This window comes from Lissotriton helveticus, chromosome 7 (assembly GCF_964261635.1).
Source record: "Lissotriton helveticus chromosome 7, aLisHel1.1, whole genome shotgun sequence".
NCBI lineage: Eukaryota > Metazoa > Chordata > Amphibia > Caudata > Salamandridae > Lissotriton > Lissotriton helveticus.
Window position 1 is genome coordinate 1,422,143,194 of NC_136068.1, and position 26,289 is coordinate 1,422,169,482.

Below are 26,289 nucleotides of genomic sequence, written 5' to 3' on the forward strand. Positions count from 1 at the left end.
GCCAATGACCTATTGGATGACACTCAGTTTGGGTTTCGACAAGGTCATGGGACAGAAACGGCCCTGATCAAGGCTGCTGATGAAATTAGAACTACTATGGACAATGATGGTCAGGCTATTTTGATACTGTTGGATCTATCAGCGGCTTTCGACACTGTCGATCATTCTACTTTGATCGGCCGTGTCGAGGCCATCGGTATCAAACACAAGGCGAAGGACCTCATAGCTTCCTTCCTGGCTGATTGCGAACAGGCAGTGAAGATGGGTCCATTTACCTCACCAACATTTAAACTTCCTTGCGGTGTTCCTCAGGGCTCCTCGCTAAGTCCGACCCTCTTTAACATTTATGTGTCGGACTTGGCGAGAGTAATAAAAGCGCATAACATCAGCCTGACTACATACGCTGATGATACTCAGTTGGTATTATCTATTCACAAAAACGGACCGATGATAGCGGCCAACTTTAAAGATGGTATGCGAGCTATTAGCAGTTGGATGGCTTCCAACTGCTTAAAACTTAACTCTGCTAAGACCGAAGTGATGTTGTTCGGCAAAGTCCAGCCTGCCTGGTCCCCTTTGTGGTGGCCGGAAGAAATGGGCTCTCCACCTGAACCAGTGGGCAAAGTGAGGAATCTGGGAGTTACATTTGACGACAAACTTCTTTTTCATCACCATGTGAATTCTGTTGTTTCGTCGTCATTTTACATCCTGCGGAAAATTAAGAAGCTTTTGCCATACCTCCCTGCTACAACAGGCAAAACTCTTATTTCAACGTTGGTGTTTTCTCGCACTGATTATTGTAACGCCCTCTTCCTCAATGCGCAGGAAAAAGTCATCTCCAAATTGCAAATGATCCAGAACGCCTCTGCTAGAGTTCTACTAGGCCTTCCAAAATTCGCTTCTGTTGCAAAACATTTGGTCCAACTACACTGGCTCCCGGTCAGAAGCCGTACTAAGTTTAAATCTTTGTGTATTGTGTATAAGGCATTACACAACATGGGACCCAAATTTCTCAGAAATTCCTTAAAGCCCCTCCCATCTCGCAGAACGCTTCGTTCTAACACGACCTATCTGCTTCAGACCCCCAGAACAAGGAAGGTAAACTGGGGAGACAGACGCTTTACTGTTGCAGCAGCAAGATTATGGAACTCCCTTCCTTTCATTATAAAATCTAGCCCTACATTACTCACTTTTCGAAAGCAACTTAAGACGTGGTTATTCTCTCAATGAGCCCTCAGTCCTTTAGACTTAGAACTTACATGTCCTCAGGATTCTGGTAGCATATATAGCTCTTAGCGCCGAGACACCCTCTGGTAATTGTAGCGCTTTAAAAGTTGCATAAATAAATAAAATAAATAAATTGCATTGCATACTTGTCCAGCGCGAACTTGACTCGAAGGTATTGGCGCGCTCCGCATGAGCACCGTATTTACATTACACATTGAGGAACCGGAAGATTAAGAGACCCCGAGACTCGAACCCTGGTCCCCAACACCAAAGTCGGCAGTCTAGCAGGCGGACCACATCCTCTCTCCCCTGTGATATTTCTACACGGTGTGTTAGGCTCCTTCCTACTGCGTAGCTAAATTGCTAGGGTCCGGGCCTTTCATGTCCTCTATCCCACGGCTGCCTCTTCTTTCAGGTTAACGCGGCAGGCCTTAACAATACAGTGCCGCCGCCCTTTCTATCGCATAGGGCCCAGATCGGCAAACTGCGTGACCCATCATTTGCCCGCTTAGCTCTTGTTGCTAATGGACGTTGCTGCTGGGTTAAATCACCTCGGCCGGAGACGACCGCACGCTCCACCTCAAAAACTAAAAACTGACTAGTGCAGAGAACGAACCTGTGACTGTGGCACTGCCAGAAACCAAGCTCTTGCCAACTGAGGTAACGGGGCCCTTTTGCGGGTGCGCCAAAAGTAACCGAAAACGCCTGCTGTGCACTGCAGACCAAAGGCACCGGAGAGACGAGTTGCTTTTTCTTTTACCCCCCCCCCCCTCTTTTTAAAAATTTTTTTTTAAACACCCGCATCTGCCATCGACAATGCATCAACATCAACGCCTTTCTACAACATTAATGCTGCGCTGTACACACCTCGTATGGAGCCCCTTCTTCACTGCCACCTGGCTCCGGTTCTTCTCGAGGCTGCCTGTCTACCGGGGTCACGGAGTTGTGTTGGGCAGTAACTTCCCCAAGTGCTGCTTCCGGTTCGCCTCCCTTCTGGTCCCACTGCCCCGGGCCTTCCTTCGCTGCCCGCCGCACTCTGGGGGCAAGCCCGGATGCTCTGCCGACTTCGCCTCCCCGCTTCGCCTAGTTGTTCCGCCGTCCTGGGCAGTGCCACTCGCCGCCATTGATCCTTGAGAGGTGGTCCAGGTCACAGGGGGCACTCTCGGTGGACGGCCGGCACCAGTGGGAAACTCGATCCCCATGGAGCCTGGGGAGCCGCTCCTTGAGCACACAAGCCTCTTCCTCCCTTTGTCACCTGGGGAGCTGGGGGTCATGCCTTTCTCTTTGGCCTCCGTCCATTCCACCACCTACCTTCCGTGCCCCGGCGGGGGCCATGCAGTCCTCTGCTGGTCACTCCCTGCTGTTCTCGAGTCGCGATAGCGTCAAAACGGTTGATGGGGCAAAAACTACGGCTACTTTATATCCTGTAGCCCAACTGGACTCGAAATTTGTTGGTGCTGCTCCCCCAGCTCCCTGATGAAAAAGATGAGCTGCCCAGTGGGAGCACGCCTTATATCCTCCTTCCCCCCTTCCCTTTGTTCTTGGGGAGGGGGGCCTCGGGCACTCTTCGCCGTGCGGCCCTTCCTGGTGGTGCTAACCAGCGCCAACCGGTTTTGTTTTTAGTGGGCCTCGGCGGCAGTTAAGGCACTGGCCCTTGAAGCCCCCTTCAGGGGCTGACCTCTGCTATTCTGTTGCTTATTGCTATATTTGTGTATTAAACTGGTAACAATGAGGTGCACCTATTGCCCAGACTTTGTTAACAAGTGTTCACACAAATCCTGCTCACACATATACAGTAATTAATACAATGATTACGTTTTCAGAAAATAGGACACTCTGAACGGTAGAATCTTTGTTCCAATCTTGTTTCTTTTTAATCGCGTGTCAGAAATAGTGAGTACAAGCAGCCAGCTGACACGTGTTTCGTTGTAGAAAAACGTTAATCCACAACTCTTCAGGGCTAAAGGCTGGGTCCAAACTTTTGGGAAGCCCACTTTCGGTGATAATTCCAACCCGGCGGGGTAACACAACAATTTCTTGGGTAGTAATGTTCGAGGATAAGGGTACCAACTATGGATAGTCAAATTGAAGCGAAGACGCCAGTATTAAAAAACGGACTCAAACAGTATTCCAATTGTAGAATATAACGTCGGATCATGAACAGATTATCAAACGAACCGGTGAATCCCGGTGCAGCACGGGTGTGTGCTCTCCTGAAAGCTCTTCAAATTAGCGTCTCCTCTGCCTGGCGTCTACTCGAAAGTCATGTCACATGTTGGTACCCTTATCCTCGAACATTACTACCCAAGAAATTGTTGTGTTACCCCGCCGGGTTGGAATTATCACCGGAAGTGGGCTTCCCAAAAGTTTGGACCCAGCCTTTAGCCCTGAAGAGTTGTGGATTAACGTTTTTCTACAACGAAACACGTGTCTGCTGGCTGCTTGTACTCACTATTTCTGACACGCGATTAAAAAGAAACCAGATTGGAACAAAGAGTCTACCGTTCAGAGTGTCCTATTTTCTGAAAAATGAATCATTGTATTAATGACTGTATATGTGTGCGCAGGATTCGTATTAATTGTAATTTGCCTTTTCTAGCCGCTTAATTTACTCAACACTGCTGTATAATTTACTCAATCCCGCTGCGTAATTTGGCCTTCTCCTGCCGCATAATTCCAGTGGCCCTGGTTATAGTAATATCAGCTCATCGTCTGAGAAGCAAACATCTGTACTGTGCTGAGAGCCCAAGAGAACTGGCCACATTACTAAGACTGGCACTATAACTAAACTAAAAATGTAATAATTATACGGTAGCAATGACCAATGAGGGGGCTGTGTACCGATGTCCCATGGCAGGCCAGTACTTTACCTTTGTGCTACTATCCAGCACTCTGTGCAAGGAAAACAAGCCTGTGTTAGTAGGGGTCGATGCGAAAGAGCCCGGTGCATGGAGGGATATTTGAAGCATAAAATAAAGATCAGGCATTGCAGGTCTTCTGGCTACAATGAAATAGCAAGGTTTTGAACAAATGGGATATTGTCAAATCTAAAGATACGTACATTGTTTCAGAAAGTGAAATACACTCCTTCCAATTCAATGTGCATTGTTTAAGAAGACAAAACACACCATTTCTAATTAGCAGATGCGATGTTTCCATTGATGAGAACCTGCTTGAACAGTGGACACGGTTTCTCCATGCACTGTGCGATCTGTATCCTTCTGTGGCCACCATTTTGTGTCTTTTAGTAGAGGGTGGAGCCACATGACTGCTGCTGCTTCCCTCGCTCAGTATTGTAAACTCAAGCAACAAAACAAAGGCTGCGAGAGGATCTCGCAGCAGAGAAAGGGCACCGCAGTGCCAGGTTTTCCAGCTCCCAAGGACTACCTGCCTTCTACAAGGATCCTTGGTGGACTGTAGAGGGTTTATTTGGGGATCCTAGCCCTGCCATCTAATGGGCAACTCTATGAGCAGAGCCCCTTTAGGTCAAGCTAACTGGCCTCGCGGACAGTAGTGCTCTTTGGGCTGTAGCTTTGGGGACACCAATGGGAAAGATGGAGTGCAGCTACCTGCTGTTGCTCCATTCTCTCAAGCGCCCGAGTTCAGTTTCTTTGAGGGGCAGCTGGGGTGAAGTTGACCTTGATAAGGCAGAAAGTACATTCTTTGCTGCTGCCCCCTAGATCAAAGACTGCGGCAGGGGAGGCAGTAGATTAATTATTTCCTGACTTTAAAGATTCACGAAAAGTAGGCCTGGGCGGTGTTTTTGGACTTCTGCTATGCTGAACTCTGCGAAGGGGCACAAAAACTCTGCCGCTCTGCGTGGAGTTCCACAAGCGGCGGAGTACGTTAGGTCGTGCCGTTCACTCAGATTTTTAGCGCTGGGCGGTTGTCCCCTGCTGGAAAACCTGCGCGAACTGCACCATGCGCAGAGCGAGAGGACACTGCTTCTTTCTGTATCTGAAGTAGATGTTCTACTCGCGCAGCAGCTTCCTCAATGTAAACGGAAGGTTTCTTGACGCAAGCGGTCTGGACCATCCACGACTGCCCGCATTGAGAAATCTCGTAGGGAGGTGGTCTAGCTTTGGGGTTTCCTTGCTCTCGCTCATCAACTTAAAGTTGGCAAGTGCGAGCTAGGAAAAAACTTCTCTCTGCTTTGCAGAGCGGAGTTTTCGGAACTCTGCGTACTCCATGGAGCTTGGGAAACTCCACAAACAAAGCGGAGTTTACCTCCCAGGCCTTACGAAAAGATGTGGGCTGGATCCAAAAGTGGCAGACAACATAGTAAACCAATTCATGAATGGGGCTGACCTAATTCCCCTTTCTGTATGTATAGGTTGTATGTTGGATGCAATATGCCTACATCAGGCCTTGATAGACAGCTAAATATGCTGTACCCATGTCTAACAAATAAAGCATTGTTGCGACACAAACAAAAAAAAAACAATTGTTTTAATGGTTTTCTTGGTACTGGGAGGACGTGATGCTGTTTTGGGTTATAGCATTCAGGATTATCATATTGATCCAGAAGAAACACTCTCGTGCTCCGGAGTGCATAGCCTCTCATGGTCGGTGCACACATTTCTCCCTACACCGGTCATTGCACTCTTAATGACCTTTTTGGCTCTGTTGGTGTTATTTTTCTGGAGCCAGCTGACGTTAAACACAGTTGGGCACAAACATCTGTAGAGCAGCTTTCAGGGTTTGAATTACTCGTGACCTGTAACTCCCACTCAACACACAGGAATATGCTATCAGCCATTTTATTAAATGTGCCAGTGCTTGTTTTCCCTCTTGTTCACCATAAGATTTGATTTTGTTCGATTTTCTTGGATCGTCAGCAAATTAGTTTGTGGCAATTTCATTCAAAGAACGATTCACAACACAAGCAGCCAATTATTTGATGTTTAAATATTATCTTTTGTAAATGTAGTTTTGCAGGACTGGTCAATAATAAAAACTTTTTTTTCTTCTGATTTTAGAACTGGAGCGGGAGCGAAAACGTTCTCTCGGCAAACCATTGCTCGGCGGTCCTTTCTCGTTGATAGATCACAACGGACTGCCCAAATCCAACACAGACTACCTCGGACAGTTTGTGCTCATTTATTTCGGGTTTACTCACTGCCCTGATATCTGCCCAGATGAAATTGAGAAAATGATTCTAGTCGTTAACGAGATTGGTAATTCATTTTTAGTGATTTCTATAAAGATTAATTCTGTATCGCAAATCAGATCTCATTGCCTAGTTTTACAAATGACGTACGAAGAATATATTTCAAAGCAAAATAGTTTGTTTTTTCCATTTATAGAAATATTTGAATTTGTGACTTACTTACTACTGAACTTCTCAATGGTAATTTATTTGTGCTGAGTTACTGCCCTCTAGTGGCCAAATCTGATCTACAAGATCGGGGTTCCCTAGCTGCAAGTGGTTTATTGATACTATTGTTTAAAGTGACTGCATATTTAAGTGAAGGGGCGCCAATGTACATAAAGTTACAGTCAATATTATTTTTGCGTAGATGCGCTGGCAAGTGCTATGTTAACGGTACTGAACACAATTAACATTTCTGCTTTGTTCATCAACACAGTGAGTCATGCAGGGCACCTTATCCACTAGGTCACAATTCCGATAAAATTATTAACAACTTATTAATATAAAAGGACCCGGGCCTATTTTTTTTATTTTTGGCATGGGTATTGGGGGTGCCCCTCTCTGAGCTTCCAAAGGCAGCTGTTTTTTCTGGGGGCGTGGCGGCCCCTCCCAGAGCACTTACGGGCCCGGAGATCCAATGGGCAGTCCAATTTAAATTTTTTGGGGCGGGGTGAGTGGTTCTACCCCCCCCCCCCCCACCCCCCTTGCCCTCCCTCCCGAGCCATCCAGTGGGGTCCCCGGGGTCAAGAGAAACAGTCTCCTGGGGAAACCACCACCCCATGGAACACTGCAGTTTGCTGCCTGCAAGAGTGAGGGTAAGGAGAACTTACTCTACCTGTTCACGCTCTTTCTGGCATGATAGAACATAGGTTGACACCTGCCTGGTAGGAGCAGAAAAATGCTGCTTCCACTGGGCAGGATCACCACGACGTGTGCTGGCTGGGGACCTGACAGGGGCTTTTGTGGGGGCCCTGTCTCCCCCGCAGCCCTAAGGCCAGCAATTACTGTGGGTGTCCAGAGTGGGCGGCACCAGGGCGCTCAAATGTTTTTCGGCCTCCGGGGATGGGGTACCCGGGACCTTTAAAAGGCACTTCGTAGAGAACCTAATCTCCTCCTTTTTAGGAAGTCCCTGAAAACCTTACTCTTCAAAGACGCATTCCCATCTCGATAGTCGGCTACCAGATCAGACACTTTTATATTCTTTTCCCTCTTTGTTGTTGTACTTGTTCAGTAGCGCTTTGAGACCTGTAGGTGAGTTGGCGCGATACAAAACACAGTTACAAATTACAAATTACAAATTACTTGGGGAGGGGCGCTGCATGCACTCGTCCACTAAAGATGTTTGGAGGCCACTTGCAACCCTCCCCTGAAAATGAATGTGCCACGAGGATGGATCCCTGGTGCCCATAGAAGGCTCAGGGATAGGGTTCCCGCACCCCTTCCCTAAGAATGAATATGGCCCTGGTGTTTGGGGTCCCTGTGACATCCAGAATGTTAAAGGAGGGGTGCTGCGCGTGCTTCTCCCCTAAAATCTTTCTTGCGTTGTCCCCCCAGGTTCTATCTCACCCAGGATTTGTTTTCCTTAAAAATGGTGGGCTGGACCCCCTTTTAAATTTTCTTTACTTCAGATCCTCCACGAATTTGCTGTAAAAAATTAGAAATATATTTTTTTTACCCTGGGGTAGGGGTGGGCATGAAGGGGGTATCTCTAACCTTCCTCTCTTCAGCCCCTCTATGTGTTTTTTTAATTGATTATTTTCAGGACAGAGTAATGCGTCTTGATGTATGCATGCATTTTTGAAGCTCAGTTTCTGGTTTTGGGACAAATATGGTATGATGCCGTTCAACCGTTTTGGCTGTAGCTGTGTCTAATTTTGCCTTCCCCCACCCCCGCTTTTCTCGGCCCCTGCTTTTACGGATCTCCCTGAAACTTTCTGAAGTAGCTGAGGTGGATGAAACTTTAAAAAATAAAGTTTTGTAGCTACCGGAATCAAAAGATCAATGAAGTGAACATAGAAAAAGTATCGGAAGGAAATGAAGGTTGAAACTTTAGTAACACCATGTTGTAAGAAAATTGCAATTGGCAAACATGAGGCATCTTGAGTTGTGCTACAGTAGAATTGTAAATATTCCTGCATAGGTTTTTTTGCTCGCCTGTTAGACTGTAGATGATAACCAAATGAAAAAACCTGTTCAACTATCATTGCCATATGTCAATGGTTCTTAACTTCTTTTTTTTTTTCCTTCGGAGTTTTATATAGCGCGAACTAGAACCGAACCGAATCAGTTATCAGAGCGCTTTACATAGCACCAGTTACGTTACATGAGGACACACTTTCATTTTTTTTTTTTTTAGGCACGGGGAGATTAAGTGATTTGCCCAGAATCACAGGGGGATTTTGGCGTCGTTACTGAGACTCGGTCCGAGGTCGAGCGCCTTAGCCGTTAGGCCAACCCCTCTCCCCTTCACTTCTGCGGACCCCCATTCAATGACTACTTCAAGCTGGAGACACCTGCCTAAGCAATTTCTACAATTTGAACCACAAAACATTACCCCAAAATACAGAGACGAGTATAAATGATCGAATATTTTATTTATTCACAAACAAAAGATATAGGAAAAATTCAATTTTGATGGGAGGATTAAAGCTTTGCAAAATGTAGTTTTATTTCTACAAAACAAATTTTATCCTACATTATCCCATATGATTTATTCTTTTTAGCTCTAAATTCATGCTCTTTTTTTGTTGGCGCATACCAGTGCTGCTTCAGTTAAGGCCGCCAGTCATCCCTACTACAGTCCATTTTCTGTACTTGCGCTGCTCCTACGAATCGAAATAAGGACACCATCTTATTTTTTAGCTTCCAGTTTCAAATACTTTAACATTCATAGTGTTTTAAAACTTTCAGTTTTTCTTTTTTATGTATATGTACTTTATTAGTCTGCTAACATGAATCCTTTTGAAAACTCTGCTGAAGCAGCCATGGTTGATAATAACAGGATGTTGAAACATCTTCTTAAAGGCTGATCAGAAAACATCATTTGACAGTAAGATAAGTATCTGAGTTGCCTAGTAATGAGGTTTCTCAAAGCAAAGCAGATGCAGTAAGACAGCTGGTTAGGTAACCTACCTTGATTTGATATTGAAGAAAATGTGCAGAGCAATAGGTACAACTCACTCGAGGAGTTCAGAAACTCTCTTAATTTAATTAGATCCCCAGAAAATGTGGGGCACTTGAAGGGAACTGCTGTCTGTAAACTGTGATGCTGAGATTTGTTTTAGCCCCGAATTGTCGTGCGCAATTGTTGTAGCTCCATACCCTGGACAGGTTCCACAGCACAATCTGTCAAGGACTGGACGCTCACAAGGTCTTTCACAAGGTCTTTCGAGTGCTCTTATAGATTGCCATAGAAAAGGGCTGTGCCTTCCAGTACCGTCAGGGCCACCCTGCGTTGCATAATATGAGTGAAAGGTCCATTTTAGACAGCTATAGCTTAGGGGAAAACTCTACAAGAGGACACAACTACTGCAAGTGTCTTTGAGAGCTCTCTTGTTGAAGATTTTATTCCAAAATGAAAGCACTTTAAATGATAATGGAGAACTTTCTTTAAATACTTTAGTTATGGGCCCGATTCTTAAAGAATGTCCGAACGTGCATTAGCAGATCTGTGACATTGCATTTCTGCAGATATACAGCTTTCAGAAATTCACAGGAGTTTACCGATGTAGGCCTGGAAACCTGCTACAGCTGCAAGAATCCAGGCTCTTTCCTTGCTGAGATTTGTGAACTCCATTTTCTCATGAAAAATATATTTTCTTTGTAAATTTGATCATGCGTAAATCTCTGCTGTGCAAGTTCAAATTTACTTGTTAAAATGTTTATTTCGTTTACATCCAGAGTGAAAATAGTTCCTCGCATGGAGACACTCCTTCTCACCCTGGAAAATGTTTTCTCTTGGCCCCATCAGCATTTTTCAGGGTGGGAAGTGGCTGGAGAGGAGTCATAAACACCCTGAATACCCACTTCACAGACCCATGAATAGATTTTGTCACATGATAATCTTCATGTGACTAAATTCTTAAATGAGTAAAAAATCTACTTTTGCTTGTGAAATCAGAATTGTGTATGATCGGAGCCTCACCAGTATCCAAACCATGATCTAATAGGAGCCCTCGCTTATCTAGAGAGGCTCTTTTAAAAAAAAAAAAAATTTCTTTCTCCTTTATTGAAATGTTTTATTAGAATTTTTAACACCAGAAACACAGCTGACAAGTCACAAGTGATTATCCTCACACCCAGGCGCCCCCCGTCCCCCCACCCACCATCCACATTGACAACATTAGAATTATCAGCACAACAAGATCCCGCTTCCGCCTACCAGACATCTTTCTGCAGTGCTCTTTTATTATCCAGCGACTCCCCAAGGGGCCGGGGCACGTGTCCCGTGTCCCGTCCCCCACCAGCTTGGAACATAGCCCTACTCAGCAGGACCCCCAGTGTGTCAGTCCGATTCCAGACCCCCATCAAGACCATGGTACTTTCTCCATTTTCCCCAAACTCTGCGGAATTTCCGGGGACAGCCTCATGCTTTATAGGTAACCCTTTCCGCCGTCATATACAAGTCCATTCCCCTTCTCCATTCCCCTAATCGGGGAGGTGACAGCGCTCCTCACGCCCGCGCCACGTCTCTTTATACCACCACCAAGGCCAGCATTGCAAAGATCAGGTGCGGCTCAGGTCTACATCATTAGTTATCTCTAGTAAAACAAACTTTGGTTCCACAGAAAGCTTTGCATCTAACACCTCACTCAACTCTCCCAGTACCTGTGTCCACTAGGTGTCAATAGTGGGGCAGTCCCAAATGATATGATAGAAGTCCCCCTGCGGGTGGCCACACCGAAGACAACAAGAGTCACTGGCTCGACCCATGTGGTGTAGCCTAACCCTATCATAATAAACCCTGTGTAGAATCTTATATTGAATGAGTCGTAGTCTGGATTTAATCGCAACTTCTCTGTGGTGCATCAGGGCTGCTTCCCAATCTATTGTGTCCATCTCGCCCAAGTCTTGTTCCCAGGTTGCTCTCAGCTTTCCTAATCTATCTGGCATGTTATTATTCAGGGTCTTATATGTCAGGGATACTAGCTTGCCACCAGCTTACCCAGCTTGGAGATTCCAATATCATCCCATCCTCCAAAACCCCTGAGTTTGAGGAGCTCCTTCAGCCATGTGCAGGACCATATTGACGTCTGCTTTGTTGGTTTACGTGCCCATCCCATCATCTTTGTTGCCCTGTCCCAGACCTCTATGGTTATTTGTGTGGCCGGGAGTAATCGTCTCTTTCCGGTGCCCCCATATAAATAGTGAACACTGGTGCGGTGTGCCATGGTGTCCCTTTCCAATCTATATGTAGGGTGATCAGCTGAAGCATGGAGCCATTCATTTATCTGCGCCAGGTGCTCAGCCCAGTAGAATGCCTCCACATCTGGTAAGGAGATCCCTCCATTATACTGATGTCTCTGTAGCGTGTCAAGGGCTATTCTCGATTGCTTTCCCAGCCACAGCAGGAAGCGCAGTTCAGCGTTTATCACCTTGAATGTCTGTCTGGGGAGGGGAAAGTATTAGTTTTGTAGGGCATACAAGAAACGGGGTAACCTAATAATTTTAAACATTGCAGCTCGGCCTAATATTGTGTGAGGAAGGGCCTTCCACCTAAGGGCATCGTCTGCGAAATTCGCAATCACTCGCTGGATGTTATTTTGATAGGATATGTTTCTGTCCGTGGTCATGTAGATCCCCAGGTACGTGAATCCCGTCTGTGTGACCTGGAGGGCCCCAGGCAGAGGGGGCCATGTTTCTTCCTGTCGTGGGCTGAATAGGAGCGATTTATGCCAGTTTATCGTGTATCCAGAGAAGGAGCCATACCTGCCCAGAAGCCTGAACAGTGCGGGGACTGTAGTGGCAGGTTGAGTAGCATAGAGCAGTATATCATCTGCGTACAGTGATATTTTCTCTTCCTGGGTGTCGGTCTGTGATATTCGGAATCCCCATACCTCCTCCGCCTGCCGGACCTCACAGGCCACTATTTCAACGGTGAGGGTGAATAGCAGTGGAGATAGAGGGCATCCCTGCCGAGTCCCCCTCCAAATGGGAAAGTATTCAGATAGAATCCCGTTCACCTTAACCAGGGCTCTGGGTCCTCTTTTTATAGTTTTGACATAAAGAGAGTGCTGCTATACATTCTCACCTAATTGCATGGCACCAACTGGGACAAGTGGATTTTTGCATTGGACAAGTAGATTTCTGAAACATCTAGCCCCTTGTGCAAGTAAGTATATTATAAAAATACACACCTATGCAGAGGAGATGTTGAGGTAGAGCTTGGTGTCATATGATGCTGATGTATTTTGATGCATGCATGTGTGCATCAGGCTTTTTCCATGTAGATGGGAGGATGGGATAAACCTTTAGCTATGCTGCAGGTAACGAAGATACAACCAGTCTTAAGGAGTTCATGTGAACAACTGGAATGTTTGTCCATGTAGGAGACACACCATTTGGAGGATGATGCTTTTGGAACCTGTTGTTGTCATTATGGGTTGAGCAGGGCCTGACCGTTGACCATGTCGTACGCAGCCAAGAGATTGAGAACACGTGGAGAGTCACTGTTGCTGGTAATCTGTAGGAAGCTGTCAACTGCCTAGAGGGTTGCAGACCACGTCCTGTATTGGGCCTGAACTTGGCTGGTAGCCTAAAAGCAAGTGTTTGTCTTGTTAATTTTGTCTTTGACAGTTTTTGAAAGTAGTGCAAATTTCTGTGAAGTGCAGAGTTGTGTGGTGCGTTGTTGGCACTGTTTTTATGTCCTGGAAGTAGACTGTACTTCAGCTACAGATGGCATTGTCGATGCCATACTAAAACGTGTCTTCATGAAGGGGTTTTCTCTGTGTATAGCTGAATTTAGACAATTTAGGCCTTCTTGGAACTGTGAAGAATGCCACTCTCCTTCCTCCCGTTAGCATTCTTGCTCTATTTTTTTCTACCTTTTGGAAGTACAAGAGGGCTGCAGGAGTTGGTTGAGATGAGCAGCCTGCAGTGTATATCGATGTTCGTATTTTACGTTGCGTGTATACAATTGGTAGTTGATGCCTGTTGATGTGTCTGAGGTACCTGCATTTGTTTCGGGTCTTCCTGGAGAGTGGCAATTCGGGAGACTTTAACAAAGAGTGAGATTGCTCTTCATTATCCCTAGTGGTACTATCCAATGGTAGGAGGTCAAAATAGGAAGATGCTTTGTCGATTCAGTCAAGGTTCTTTTGCTCTCTCAGGGCATCTCTTTCTCTGTTTCTCTTGTTCTACTTTTCTTTCTCTCTCTCTTTCAGACCTCACTGTTTCACCCATACAGAAACCTACATACCAGAGAATAACTAATGCTCAATTCATGCATTTTAAAGTTATGTTATGTTATGTTAAAATGAATTTATATAGCGCACGGCTACTCCGACAGAGTGTCCCGGCGCTTTCCACAGACAGCTCAGTGTGTAGTAACATAACACGAAACAAAATACAGAGAAAAAAGAAAAAGACCCACCAAAGGAGCAACTAGACATTAAAAAGCCACGTCTTCAGGCTCTTCCTAAATTGAGACAGATTAGGGATACTGCGTAACGCCAGTGGTAGGGAATTCCACAACTGGGGTGCCTTGAAGCCGAAGGAGCGGCCCCCAGTGCGGGCCTTCCGCACGCGAGGAACCACGGCAGTAAAAAGAGATTCTGAACGCAGTGAGCGAGCAGGGCGGTAAAAGATCAGCCTGCGCCGTAAATACCCGGCCCCGGAGCCAAACAATGCCTTGTGCATCAACGTAAGGGATTTAAACATAATCCGCTTACGGATAGGCAGCCAATGGAGCTTCTGTAGCAACCCCGAAGCTCGCGATCGCCTATGCAGGCCAAAAATCGCGCGGGCAGCAGAATTTTGCGCCACCTGTAGACGCTGGACCAGGTAATCAGAAAGGCCAAGAAAGAGGGCATTGGCATAGTCCAGCCTGGACCCAATAAGCGCCTGCACGGTAATCCACCTGTGCTCCGCAGAAAGCAATGGAAGAAACTTGCGGAGCATCTTCAAAATACCGAAGCAAGTTCCAACCAGACCAAGTACATGGGCTCTCAATGACAACTTATTGTCAAGTTTAACCCCGAGATTTTTGGCAACCAAGGATGACTGTGCCGGAGGGCTCATTTCAGCCGGCCACCATTGCCGCCACTCAGGGTCAGTGGCACATCCAAAGAATAGAACCTCCGATTTACTGGAGTTGGCCTTCAAGTTGTTATGCTGGAACCAATCGAATGCCATGCCCAAACAGCCCCGAATACTCTCTCCATCAAATGGCTGATCTTTGCCACATGTGAAGAGGAGTTGCGTATCATCGGCGTAGGACACGATCTGGGCCCCGTAAGCCTCCACCGCCGCCGCCAGAGGGGACATAAAGATGTTAAACAACGATGGGCTCAACACAGAGCCCTGTGGAACCCCGACCCCCAAAGGCGGCATCTCGGCGGAGCTCCGCGAGACCCAGATCGTCTGGCGGCGGCCTTCCAGAAAAGATGTAAACCATTTGAACACCGTCCCCCTAATGCCGATGTCATGGAGCCTGGCGAGGAGCGCCGCATGAGGGACGGTGTCAAAGGCCGCCGACAGGTCCAACATGACTAGCATGGCCTTGCCACCAACATCCAAAGTCTCCCTGATGATCTCCGAGACCTCCAACAACGCCGTTTCCGTGCTAAAGTTAGGACGGAATCCGGATTGGGAAGGATGGAGCAAATGGTTAGTTTCTAAAAAGCTCGACAAGACGCCATGAACATGTTTCTCGGTGATCTTGGGCAAAGCCGGAAGAAGTGAAATTGGCCTGTAATTGGCCAAAATCTCGGCATCAAGACCCGGCTTTTTCAAGAGGGGGATGACCATCGCCCTCTTCCAGGTGCAAGGCACCCTCCCCTCCCTCAGGGAGGCGTTGAGGATGGGATTAACCAGAGGATTCACCACCGCCGCCATCTCAGCCAAAAATTTGGCAGGGCAGGGGTCAAGTGGCGAACCTGATTTAAGGCTGGCAAGCAGCACCCGCGACGCCTCGCTCGTGACAGCAGGAAATCTGTCAACACTGCGACAGGCGTGGGCGGTAGCTCACATCCCGCCCCGGGGCCGCAACCGCTCTCCTCAACGCTCTCCGAGAAAGAGGCCTGAATCGCCTTGATCTTGTTGGTGAAAAAACTGGCAAGATCACATGCCCACGCCTCCGATGATACTGGCGGGGGTGAATGGGAACTGGGGGTCGTGAACTCCTTCACCACAGTGAAGATCTCCTTACAGGAGTTCGCCGCCGCCTCAATCCTCCTAGCAAGGTATTCTTTCTTGGCCCCAAGGATGTCCCGGTGATAGGCCTTGATAGCCGCCCTATAGGCAAGTTTGGCCTCCCCATTGTACTGAAGCCGCCAGGCCCGCTCAGCAACCTTGCACTGGCTGCGAGCCACCCTCAGCGCCTCTGTGAACCACGGCACAGATTGCCGTACTACCGTGGACCGAGGGACTACCTGCGGGGCAAGATCGTCCAGCCTTTCGATCAACCACGACTGCAAGGCCTCCGTGTCTCTTTCCAGAACACCCGAGAGCTGGCAAGGGTGTTCCACGAGCGCCTGCTCTAACATATCAGATGTCACTCTATGCAGCGCTCTCGAGGCTGGTCTAGGTAACACGGGAGCAATTTTGTCCGGCCGCCCATTCTCCGACACAGAAAACTTGATCAGCCTGTGGTCCGTCCAGAGCACAGGCAAAGTTTCTACATCAGCAATCGGAACTGATGAAAACACTTGATCGAGGGTATGCCCTCTCTCATGCGTAGGACCAGACACATACGGGGCGAGACCCAGTGGAGATGTTATGTCCAACAATTTAATAGTATCCGGGTCGCCTGTCACATCAAGATGGAAGTTGAAGTCGCCAGCCACTACGCAATGCTGAGTGGTCAGCGCCAACTCGGAAATGGCTATCTGCAGATCCTCCAGGAAGGAGCCCATAGGGCCTGGCGCCCTATAGACCAGCAGCACCTTAAGTGCTTGGGCCGGGGACAGTCTAAGCGTGAAGGCAATGGATTCCGAACTCCCAATGGGATTCGGAGGGAGAACCGAACAGGAGACATTCTTCCTCACCACCACCGCCACTCCGCCGCCCCTACCCTTCTCTCTATCCTGCCGGAAGATGTTATAAGCCGGAGGAATAGCAGAGAAAATATCCGGATTCGCGCTTCTCCCAACCAAGTTTCGGTAAGGAGAAGACACAAGGGGTTTTCCCTCACAAGAAGATCAAATAAATGCAGGGCGTGACAGCCCAGCGACCTCGTATTCAGCAACAAGCAGAGGTGCTTAACCCGAGCCTCTGAAGGTCTATGCACGTTGACCGGTGTCCAGGTGGGCGACCAGCCACAGGCCGGGCAGCGCCGTTTGCCATTAAAGCGCCCAGGAAAGACCGAGCGACAAGAGCAAGAATAGGTCTGCATGGCGCGCAACATCGCCGAGGTGTAGGTGATCATCCTCCCTCCTCGACCGGCCGGGCCGCAGTCCACCGCCGCCCCGGCGCCTCCGGGACGCTGACGGGCACAGACGGGCAGGACTCCGGCACGACTCAGGCTAAGCGAGGGCGTCCACCTGCGCGTACCGCTGCGCGTAGGGGAGCGACTTTAAATAGGCTCTCCAGTGAGCCCTTGGCGCGCGAGTCCGCTCAAAGATGGCGGCCGCCGCTGAATACCAAGCCCCAAACAAAGATGGCGCCCGAAATGGAAACCCAAGACCCGGACCCGGACCCACCAAAGTGGTGGTGCTTTGGAGGCACAGAGGTGCACTTTTACATGCAGTAAGGGGAGCGGGGCGTAAGCTGGAGGCAGCAAGTTTAAAAACAGGGGTAAGTTGAACACAAAGGTAACCCAAAATCGAAAACGAAGGGAAGGTTAAAATTTACACAGCGCTAGTCCAGCGCTCTTGCAGCAGTGTGGTAGGTGGTAGTGGTAGGTGGTAATCTCAGGCATTGTTTCCTGAAATGGCTGCTGCAACTAACAGAGAAGGTCATATACACCTCCAATCAATTGACAATCTTTTTCCATTCATCACACAATCCATCGTGCCTTGATTCCCATGTAAGTCAATGCGCACAGGCACTCAGCAGCAGCCACCATGTGGTGCTCAGTAAGTGCTCGCTTGGAATGTGACTAATGCCTGTGTACATAAGTAGAATGTAAAAATTCATTACATGTGAAGACCATGCCGTTCATACTCGATCCCGTCCCAAAGGCAAATCGATATAAATGCACACACTCCGCTCATTCTTGGTATCCTCTTGTTTTGTTTAATTAAACCTGCAGGGAAAATTCAGCCAACCATGCAGTAGAAGTCTGTCTGTCAGAACCATATTCTATTTGACTTGGATGGAGCTAGAGCGTGGAGGTTCTGAAATGCTGAGGGTAACTCAAGGTTAAATAATAACATCTTTACTTGTGATACGTTATGTTAATAGTCCAACTTGTCTTATGAAAGGGATAGTGCAAATGAGAAGTGTTTACATTGCATACATGTTGTCAGGACTTCTGGGCATTAGGTATTTCCCAGGATTCAAGTTTTAAAAAAACATCAAAAAAACATTTTAGTTCAAGTTTTAATGAGACCAGTCAGGATCACTAAACATATTTCCGTCATATTCGAGAGAGAAGAGTACAATCAGCAGTCAACCTCACCACAAAACTCCTAGTTAGATATGGCCAATTAGAAATGCTTAAACAAAGCATAACATTGCGATGTCTGTAACCCCCTTCTTCGGACTCCCACAAACTCAATTAGTGAGATATTTTACTAGAACCTGCATCCATTCTAGCCATTGTAATGTGTGATGGAGGAGGATGTGGGTGTGCTTGTGGCTTCTATTACATAAGAAAGGGAGGGAGGGAATCAAAATTCTTTCGAATCGTGTTACCTTATCTCCAAGTATTGTCGTCAACTTTTCCGCCGTGGCATTTAGATCCGAGGTCTTGTACTACCACAAACTCAGAGTTGGAAAATCAGGAACTTTCCATTTTTAACCTCTGCCAGACTGTTCACAGCCAAAAGGTGGGAACGAGACTGCCAGTTGGGGTTGCCTGCGGGTATAAATAACCCTTCATCGGCACACCCCTCCCGACAGAACCACTTGGGGGGTCTAACAGTTGCTGTAAACCGGTGATGTCTTGAATTATCTGTACAACTTGCATCAAAGATCCATGGACACGGCCACAAGACTGAAGACATGTGGCTGTATGAACTAGTTTTGCCAGATTCATAACAGCAATTCTCATACATAACCCTCAATTGAACCTGTGTTAAATAACAACTGAACAATATTTTGTATACAGTTACTTTTTACTTGACACAGATAGAGGATTTTGCTGCTCTTTTTCACATTAATACCCTGGAACCATCCGGTATTTCTAGGTCTATATCTTCTGTCCATGTTTTCATGAATGTGAGTGTATGCAGGGGTTGAGTGTGTTTTAAGGCATAATATAGTAATGTTACGACTCATGCCATCTCTTGTTCACGAAAGATGCCCTCCATCTTGATTAATTCTCTGTCTCCTCCTCTCACTAGAGCTGCATATGCCCCTGTGTAACAGTTTCATAATTCTACACATATTGTACGGTCTCAATAGGAAATCATTGGGCATCCCCCTCATTCAACATACTCAAACATTTGCCTTGTCCGTCTGCCCAGGTTTGGTACCTATTGTCAGTGGGAGGGGCAGATCCTTATTTGATGCAATCGCAGTGCCTTCAAACTTTACTTGATTCTCTTCAAGCAATCCAAACTCAAAGCCTCTAACCAGGTTTGTATTTGTAGTCTTTTCCTAGATTTTTGGTGCAGAAGTTGGCAGAGGAGACCTGCCTATAGATTTGCCTTGTGCACGTCCTGATTTTTCTCCACAGACTCAACCGTTTTATTTCCGTTCTTTTCTGTCCCTTCGATGAGAATCTTTGCAGACAGTGGTTAAGGTATTTTTTGGCGGCATAATAGTTTCTTCTCAGGTAGGAGAAAGTTGAGATTGCTGCAGATTTGTTTTTTCAAGGGGACTTCGTATAAGGTAGTTGCACTTTATGTTTCTGGATTGAATTGACACTCGACTAAAAAAACTAGATTAATTAACAAAAATGACTACGTTGGTGTATCCGACATTGTGTGCTTTGAGTGTGCGTGACGTGTGTGTAGTGTACCTAGAGGTGTATTCTATACCTTGAGCTACCTGTAAGCTATGTTTTAAATATTTTATTTTCCTGTTTTATAGAAGTTATGTATGTGCATGTTTTATTTTTATTTTCTGTATGATATGCACAAAATAATAGAATACTTTTAAGTAACATATTAGTTTTTGTCAGCATGTACAATAAGCTGATAGCTAGTACTTTCAACTATAGTGAATTTTATTTATTTATTTATTTTATTTAAAGAGTTTTATATAGCGCTGGCTAGACCCGGAGGTATCAGAGCGCTTTACATGAGAATCAACAATGTAACAGAAAAAGTTCAACAACTACACAAAAAATCCCAAAAAAAGAATAGGCAATACAATTAGGAGACAGGAGAGAGAGAGGTAGTGGAGGGGGCAGGGGAGGTGAGAAAGGGAAGATAAGGGAAGAGACAATATGGAGAGACGAAAAGAGATCTCTCTAAGGACCGACAGGGTAAGGTGAAGACCAAGGAGAGAATCCACGACCCATCGCACCTATAGCTAAACCAGGTAGCTCCATCAGGCACCAGACAAAAAAAAGTTCAGTCTCAATACATTGAGAGAAGGGAGAAGGAGAGACATAAAAAGAGGGAGGATGTGGGAGGAGACAGCAGGAGGGATGGAAGGAAGTGCAACAATGTGGTTTAACAGTATAACAGAAAAAGGTCAACAATTATACCTTAGAATGAACAGTCAGCAATACGTTAGGAGAGGAGAGAAAGGAGAGAGAAAAGAAGTGGGGGGTAGGTGAGGTGAGAAAGTGAAGATAAGGGAAGAGACAACCATAGAGACGAGAGGAAGTCTGTCTAAAGACCGACTGGGTAGGTGACGACCAAAGAGGGAATCCACGGTCCGTCTCCCCTATAGCTAAACCAGATAGTTCCATCGGGCATCAGACAAAGTAGTTCGGTCTCAGGTTTCGAGGGAAGAGGTTTGCAGAAAAACAGGATGGGAGGGAGATACGGCAGAAAGACGATGGAAAGTCTGCCCAAAGACCGGCTGGGTAGGTGACGGTTGAGGGGGAGTCCCAAAACCCATCTCCTCTATAGCTATCAGATAGCTCTATCGGGCTTTGGCCAAATAGCTAGGTCTCAATAAGAAACAATTTAAGGAACATGGATGGCAAGATAAATGGAGCGTAGATGGGAGGGGACAGGGAAGGTGAGAAAGGGAGGATAGGGGAAGAGACAACAAGGAGAAACAAAATGAAAACTGTCTAAAGGCCGACTGGGTAGGTGACGACCAAGGAGGGAGTCCACGGCCCATCTCCCCTATAGCTAAACCAGGTAGCTCCATCGGGCATCAGATAGAAAAGTTCAGTCTCAATACATTGAAAGAGGAGAGGAGAGATAATGAATAGAGGGAGGAAGCGGGAAGAGACGACAGGAGAGACGAAAGGAAGTCTGGCTAAAGACTGACTGAGTACGTGATGTCCAACGAGGGAATCCCCGACCTGTCTCCCCTATAGCTAAACCAGGTAGCTCCATCGGGCATCAAACAGCTAGCTCTCAAATGACGCGGGAAAATTCACAGGTAAACAGGGTGGGGACTAGGGCCAGGACAGGTAAGGGCAGAAATCAGTAGCAGGAAAGTGGAGAGGAGTAGAGCAGGGAGGGGTAAGGGGTAGGTAGTTCAGTAAAAGTTACATGATTTTAAACAGTTACTGGATGTCTTGGCTGAGGTCCTTCCGAAGTTTTGTCTTAAAGTCCCTAAACATTCTCAGAAAAACGTCTTTCATCAGGGCCATGTTGTCCGCTACCTCCGCAGGGTTCGTTGAATAGCGTGTTTCCAAGCAAGCATGGTCGCTTTGCTCTACGCACCTTCAATAAGTCCACATCCTGCTGCTGACACTTTAATTCGATCTCAGTAATCCAACTTCTTAGGACAAATTGCTGTTCTTCTAATTTCATTACTGTTTCCTTGATGCTCTGCAGACTTTTCTTCTCTTCCTCCTCTAAGTTGCTGAGGTGACAAGATTTTTTCTTCTCCAAAAACATCTGGAGCTTCTCAAACTCCTTAGTGATTTGCTCTGTCTGGCTCTTGAACTTGGCCTCCAGTTCTGTCACTTTCGTCGCGATGCAGTTCAAGAATATCCTCCAGCTTTTTCTTCAATCCATCAAGATAACTCTGAAACTTCTCCTCCAGCTGTTTAACTTTAATTTCTTCTCTGTGCTGCAGTTCAAGTATATCAGTCAGCTTTTTCTCTAATGCTTCTAAATAACTCTGAAACTTCTCCTTGCACTCCTGGACAGCCTCTCGAATGGGGAGCACTGTGTGCGGCTTGTGATCACGTGACATGCTGCAGACCTTAAAGATGGGCTCCTGGTCAACTGCACAGAACAGTTTCAGTTTTTCTTCGTGTTCTCGGCACAGATTCACCTCCTGGGGGGTCGGACTCGGAGTCTGAAGTTGTTTGGCGATTTCCACCACGTTCGACAACTGCCTGTTGGGCTGGAGGGTTTTAGTCTCGGAGACTGCTCTACACTGAGCAGTGGTTTAGGGAGCCTGCATTCCAGTGGTGCTGAAACAGTTTGCTCAATGAGGTTGCTGAACATCGATATAAGTTTACAAAAGCAATTGGGGCTTTGAGCTGTCCAAGTGATACTTAACACAGATAAGGTCCCAAATAAGCCAAATAATGGCAACAGGCTTCTCGGGGAGAGTAGTGCTGTCCAGTGGTGCATTTGGAGAGTATCTCCCCAATACATTGCTTGAACATGGTGTTGTGGGTATGATTTTATAGAGAGCACATTCTTCAGTAAAATTTCATATCAAATACTATGCTGGAGACGAGTGTCAATTTTTTCGTTTTGTTGCCCATGGCATGCCTTCTAACTTGAGCATGTGGATCATATTGGAACAAGTGAAACTAGGCCCTAGGGGTGGAAATATTGCACCTATCCTCAATGTTAGAGAACTAAAATGGATGCAAGTTTTTGATTCAGTACGGAATGGTTTGAACGAATCCGATAGCAGTTTTGCCCAACTAGCGATTCTATAAGAACCTTGTCTAATTGTCTACTTTTCTACAAGAACATTGTCTAACCCGTTCAATTCCCACTCCCCACCATAACATTTGACCAACCATAATAAAGGTGCATTTTACCACCTTGTACGGTAGGTACATGCACCTATGTAATGCTGCTAATGTCCATACCCGGGTATGCATACACAATGCCTTGATACATCGCACTGGTGAACTATTTGCTAAATGGGCATTTTTACCACCATGTGGGTAGGTACATGCACCCATACGATGCCGGCTATGTAATAATATGTAATAATTTGAGTCTGTAGACCGTATGCTGCGACAGAGTTCTTTACGATGCACGCTCTCACCGATGCTGCTAGAGCGTCCTTGGTCTCATAGCAACCGCTAGGTCTGAGTCCCTCTATAGTGTCTGTACCTGACGTTATAAACGTAACCACGCCCCTCCATTCCCACTTCCTGGTTACGAGAGCCCCTTGCACTGACTGCCTCGAGACCACGCCAGCGATGTGTCTGACAAGGTAACCCCTCGTTTTGACAAATAGATACTTATGAACGCGCTAGTGCGATATCTCTCATGGAACTTATTCCGACTGACGAGAACAATTTTCTCTTTCCTCTCAGATTTGATCTGTTGACAACTTTCCCGACGACTTGAACGGGATCGGAGGTAATTTCCTGAATCTCTCTCCCCCTTTTTTGTCAACATGTAGTGTTTTGATATCTTCTTTTTAGAGGTAATTTGGCCTAATCATTGGGTTCGTTTTGCATTTAGAATACCTGTATGCGAGAACGACCCATACCAAAGGCTACTGCATCGCTCCACCCCTAAGGTAATAGCTTCTGTGATCATGGTAGTCCTTTTTGAATTCTGTTTTAATGTCCTGCCCCGCGTAACGTACACGCAGAGGCAATCTGGTAACTACTACCCTGCTAAGTAGTCTCTCATTTTCTTTCACCCTAGGAGGTTTGCCCACTGCCCCCATGTCCTGATGAAGACCCGCCTTGTAAGGGCCAATCACCCTACGCACGCATAGGGTCGAAACGTAGACGTTTTCCCTGATATTTACTCCCTATGGATACACAGGATTCTTACAGCCATAAAGAGGAGATATTGTTTTTGATATTTGACTGTGACTCATCCATTTTGAATGTGGCTCCGAATTCAGGAGACCTGTTTATATACAAAAAATGAATCTTTGATCAATGATGTGAAATTGATTATTTATGTATTCTCTCACCTTTTTTCACACGAAATCCCTCACTGCACTTCCCACCCCCTCTCCATGTGGGCACTAATATGTTTATGAACTGCAAAGAAACCTTTAAAAATTGTAGAAACCATTTATCGGTTTGTTTGGTTACTCTGTGAAATAAAACATCGTAACCTTTAATTCGTATGCGCTATGAATTTTTCCAATTTCTGCTATCTCACTATAATTCTGAATAACTGTCCTACAGTCTGGGACCCCTGTTTTCATAATAAAATTCTAATTTGAGCTGGCAGATTGAGCCATGTTGGCAGGATGCCGTGATGCCATTAATAAAAAAAAAACATTGCCTACTCTGGAAGTAAATGGGTAATGCTACCCACTGGAATCATTGATGTGTTAAACTTAAGCCCGGGACTAAAGCAATTTCAGACTTACATGAAGTGATCTGGCAAACCTATTCTCAACACCATGAAATAGAGGCAAAGTTGTGTCTTGGGAAATCCCTTGTGGCACGCTTACTTTACTGCTTCAGCTTTACCCTAGTTAGGATTGATACCTGCACATGTCCGTTTGAGTAAAAGGAATGATGCAAAAGCCTGTGGCTGAAAGTTGGGCTTAACTCAGGCTGCTACTTTCCAACCCTCTCAAGTGAATTGTGAGAAATATATATTATTTAATGTAAGTGTGCAAGGTATTCTCTATACTTCAGGTTGTACTATCTATGTATATATAATATAATCGCAAATTAGTGGTCACTTGATAATTGTGTGATTTCCTAATATGTTTAAGCACCTATTGATAAGAACTCCGTTTGGTTAGCACTTTATTCTTGACACCTTACTTACAACAACGACCTTAAGCGCTAAAGATGGACTAATATGCTTGAATGACTAGCAGCTGATTCTTAACCAGCATTTGAGGGCCAATGATCAGACCAGTAGTATCGCGATTTAACGATCCTGCTGCGAACACCCGTGTCGCAAACAGAAGGTGAATTAGTACCTGTGGCGACAATAATAATGTAACTATATGGAATGGCAATTGATTCTAAAGGTAAAAGAAGAATGATGGTGCTTATTTATTTCCTGCACTAAATATGGGGTAAAATATGTTCCTCTGGACATTAGATTTATTATTATCAAGTAAAAATGAGGCAAAACGTGCAGTGACACTAGTACTGTGTATTTCTGCATGTTAGAAATGGGATTTCTGGTTGGCTAGGGCATGAGCCTAAGCCATGTAGAAACCACAACTCGTCAGAGCAAGGGAGTTACACACTGAAGATAACCTCTGCTCACCCCCTTGAAAGCTTGGCAGAGCAGTCAGGCCTATCCCAGAGGCAATGTGTAAAGCGTTTGCGCAACACACTCGCACAGCAGCGACACACTAGGCACACAACAAAAGAAACTCTACACAAGGTTATATAAAATAGCATTTGTTTTATCCATACAACACAGAATGTAATCACATATATACACTGTGTCACCTGGCTCTAGGTAGCACTTTACAGGGGATTATATACATTACAGGGGCAATCGGGCCACTGTCATAACCATTAGAACTCACAATTGTACAGTTAGAGAAACCAACCAGTAACTACTGGTAAAGGTGCTCTTAGCACCACACATTAGGCATAAACATATTGGGCATAAATCATGAGGCATAAACATCATAGCACTTCCTAATATAGTAAGTTATGCAAAACATTATCTGCAGTATTGCAGTACATCCTCGCAGACATTTCAGGCCTCACATAGGCATACACTCTCACCTGCGGGTCATATGCCCAACCAAGACATGGAGAATAACACCAGCCTGTTTGGCCTTCCTCGGAGGTCCGACTTGGGCTTCCCTGCAATGCTCTCTGTCCGCAAAGTCGGGGCTCACCTAACCTCAGGCCTTTAAACTGGCCCTCTGGCTGCCGATGCAGCCAACACAACGTACGCAACGCAAAAAGGGGGCGATGATGCAGCTACACCCTTGATTCAAAACTGGATTGCCCCCATGTTGCAGCTGCCCGCAATCTGGTGGTGCAGCTGTGCAACAAACTGGCACAAACAGTGTGCCGTGCCAGCCCCACACACCGGGGCTTCTCTTCCTCACTGCCAATCGGGCTGGATTCTGGAGCTCCCAGTGAGCTCCCGGCGTTGACCTCTCCTCTCAGGTAAAACCAGAAAGCAGGGAGGACACATCAGTAGGGAGCCCGCAAGGCTCCGGACTACCCTCTGTGTCCCGCGAGACGCGTCAGCAGGGAGCCCCCGAGGCTTGGTCCTTCTTCGTGGTCCAGCAAGCCTGTGATGCTCCGTCTTCGTTGGGGCAGATACGCGGGCTCTCCTCCATATGGGGCAGCCCCGCCCCCAGTCAGGCAGAAGCTTGCCTGTCTTCCGGTTCCGGCGCTGCTTCCTCCG

The 26,289-nt window shown here is 46.4% G+C and overlaps 1 protein-coding gene and 1 long non-coding RNA gene across 10 annotated transcripts in view; one reads left to right on the plus strand and one right to left on the minus strand.

Moving 5' to 3' along the window:
- SCO1 (synthesis of cytochrome C oxidase 1) overlaps window positions 1–26,289 on the plus strand; it is a 394,561-nt gene that overhangs the window by 306,189 nt on the left and 62,083 nt on the right. For all 9 annotated transcript variants that reach the window (XM_078654747.1, XM_078654754.1, XM_078654755.1 and 6 more), the window contains one exon: window positions 6,207–6,404. In XM_078654747.1, the coding sequence (XP_078510873.1) occupies window positions 6,207–6,404 (198 nt within the window). The remainder of the gene's footprint in view (window positions 1–6,206; window positions 6,405–26,289) is intronic.
- The window catches only part of LOC144770323 (uncharacterized), a 119,874-nt gene continuing 102,572 nt past the window's right edge, over window positions 8,988–26,289 (minus strand). The window contains exon 4 of the long non-coding RNA XR_013598864.1: window positions 8,988–9,204. This is a non-coding gene — a long non-coding RNA (uncharacterized LOC144770323). The remainder of the gene's footprint in view (window positions 9,205–26,289) is intronic.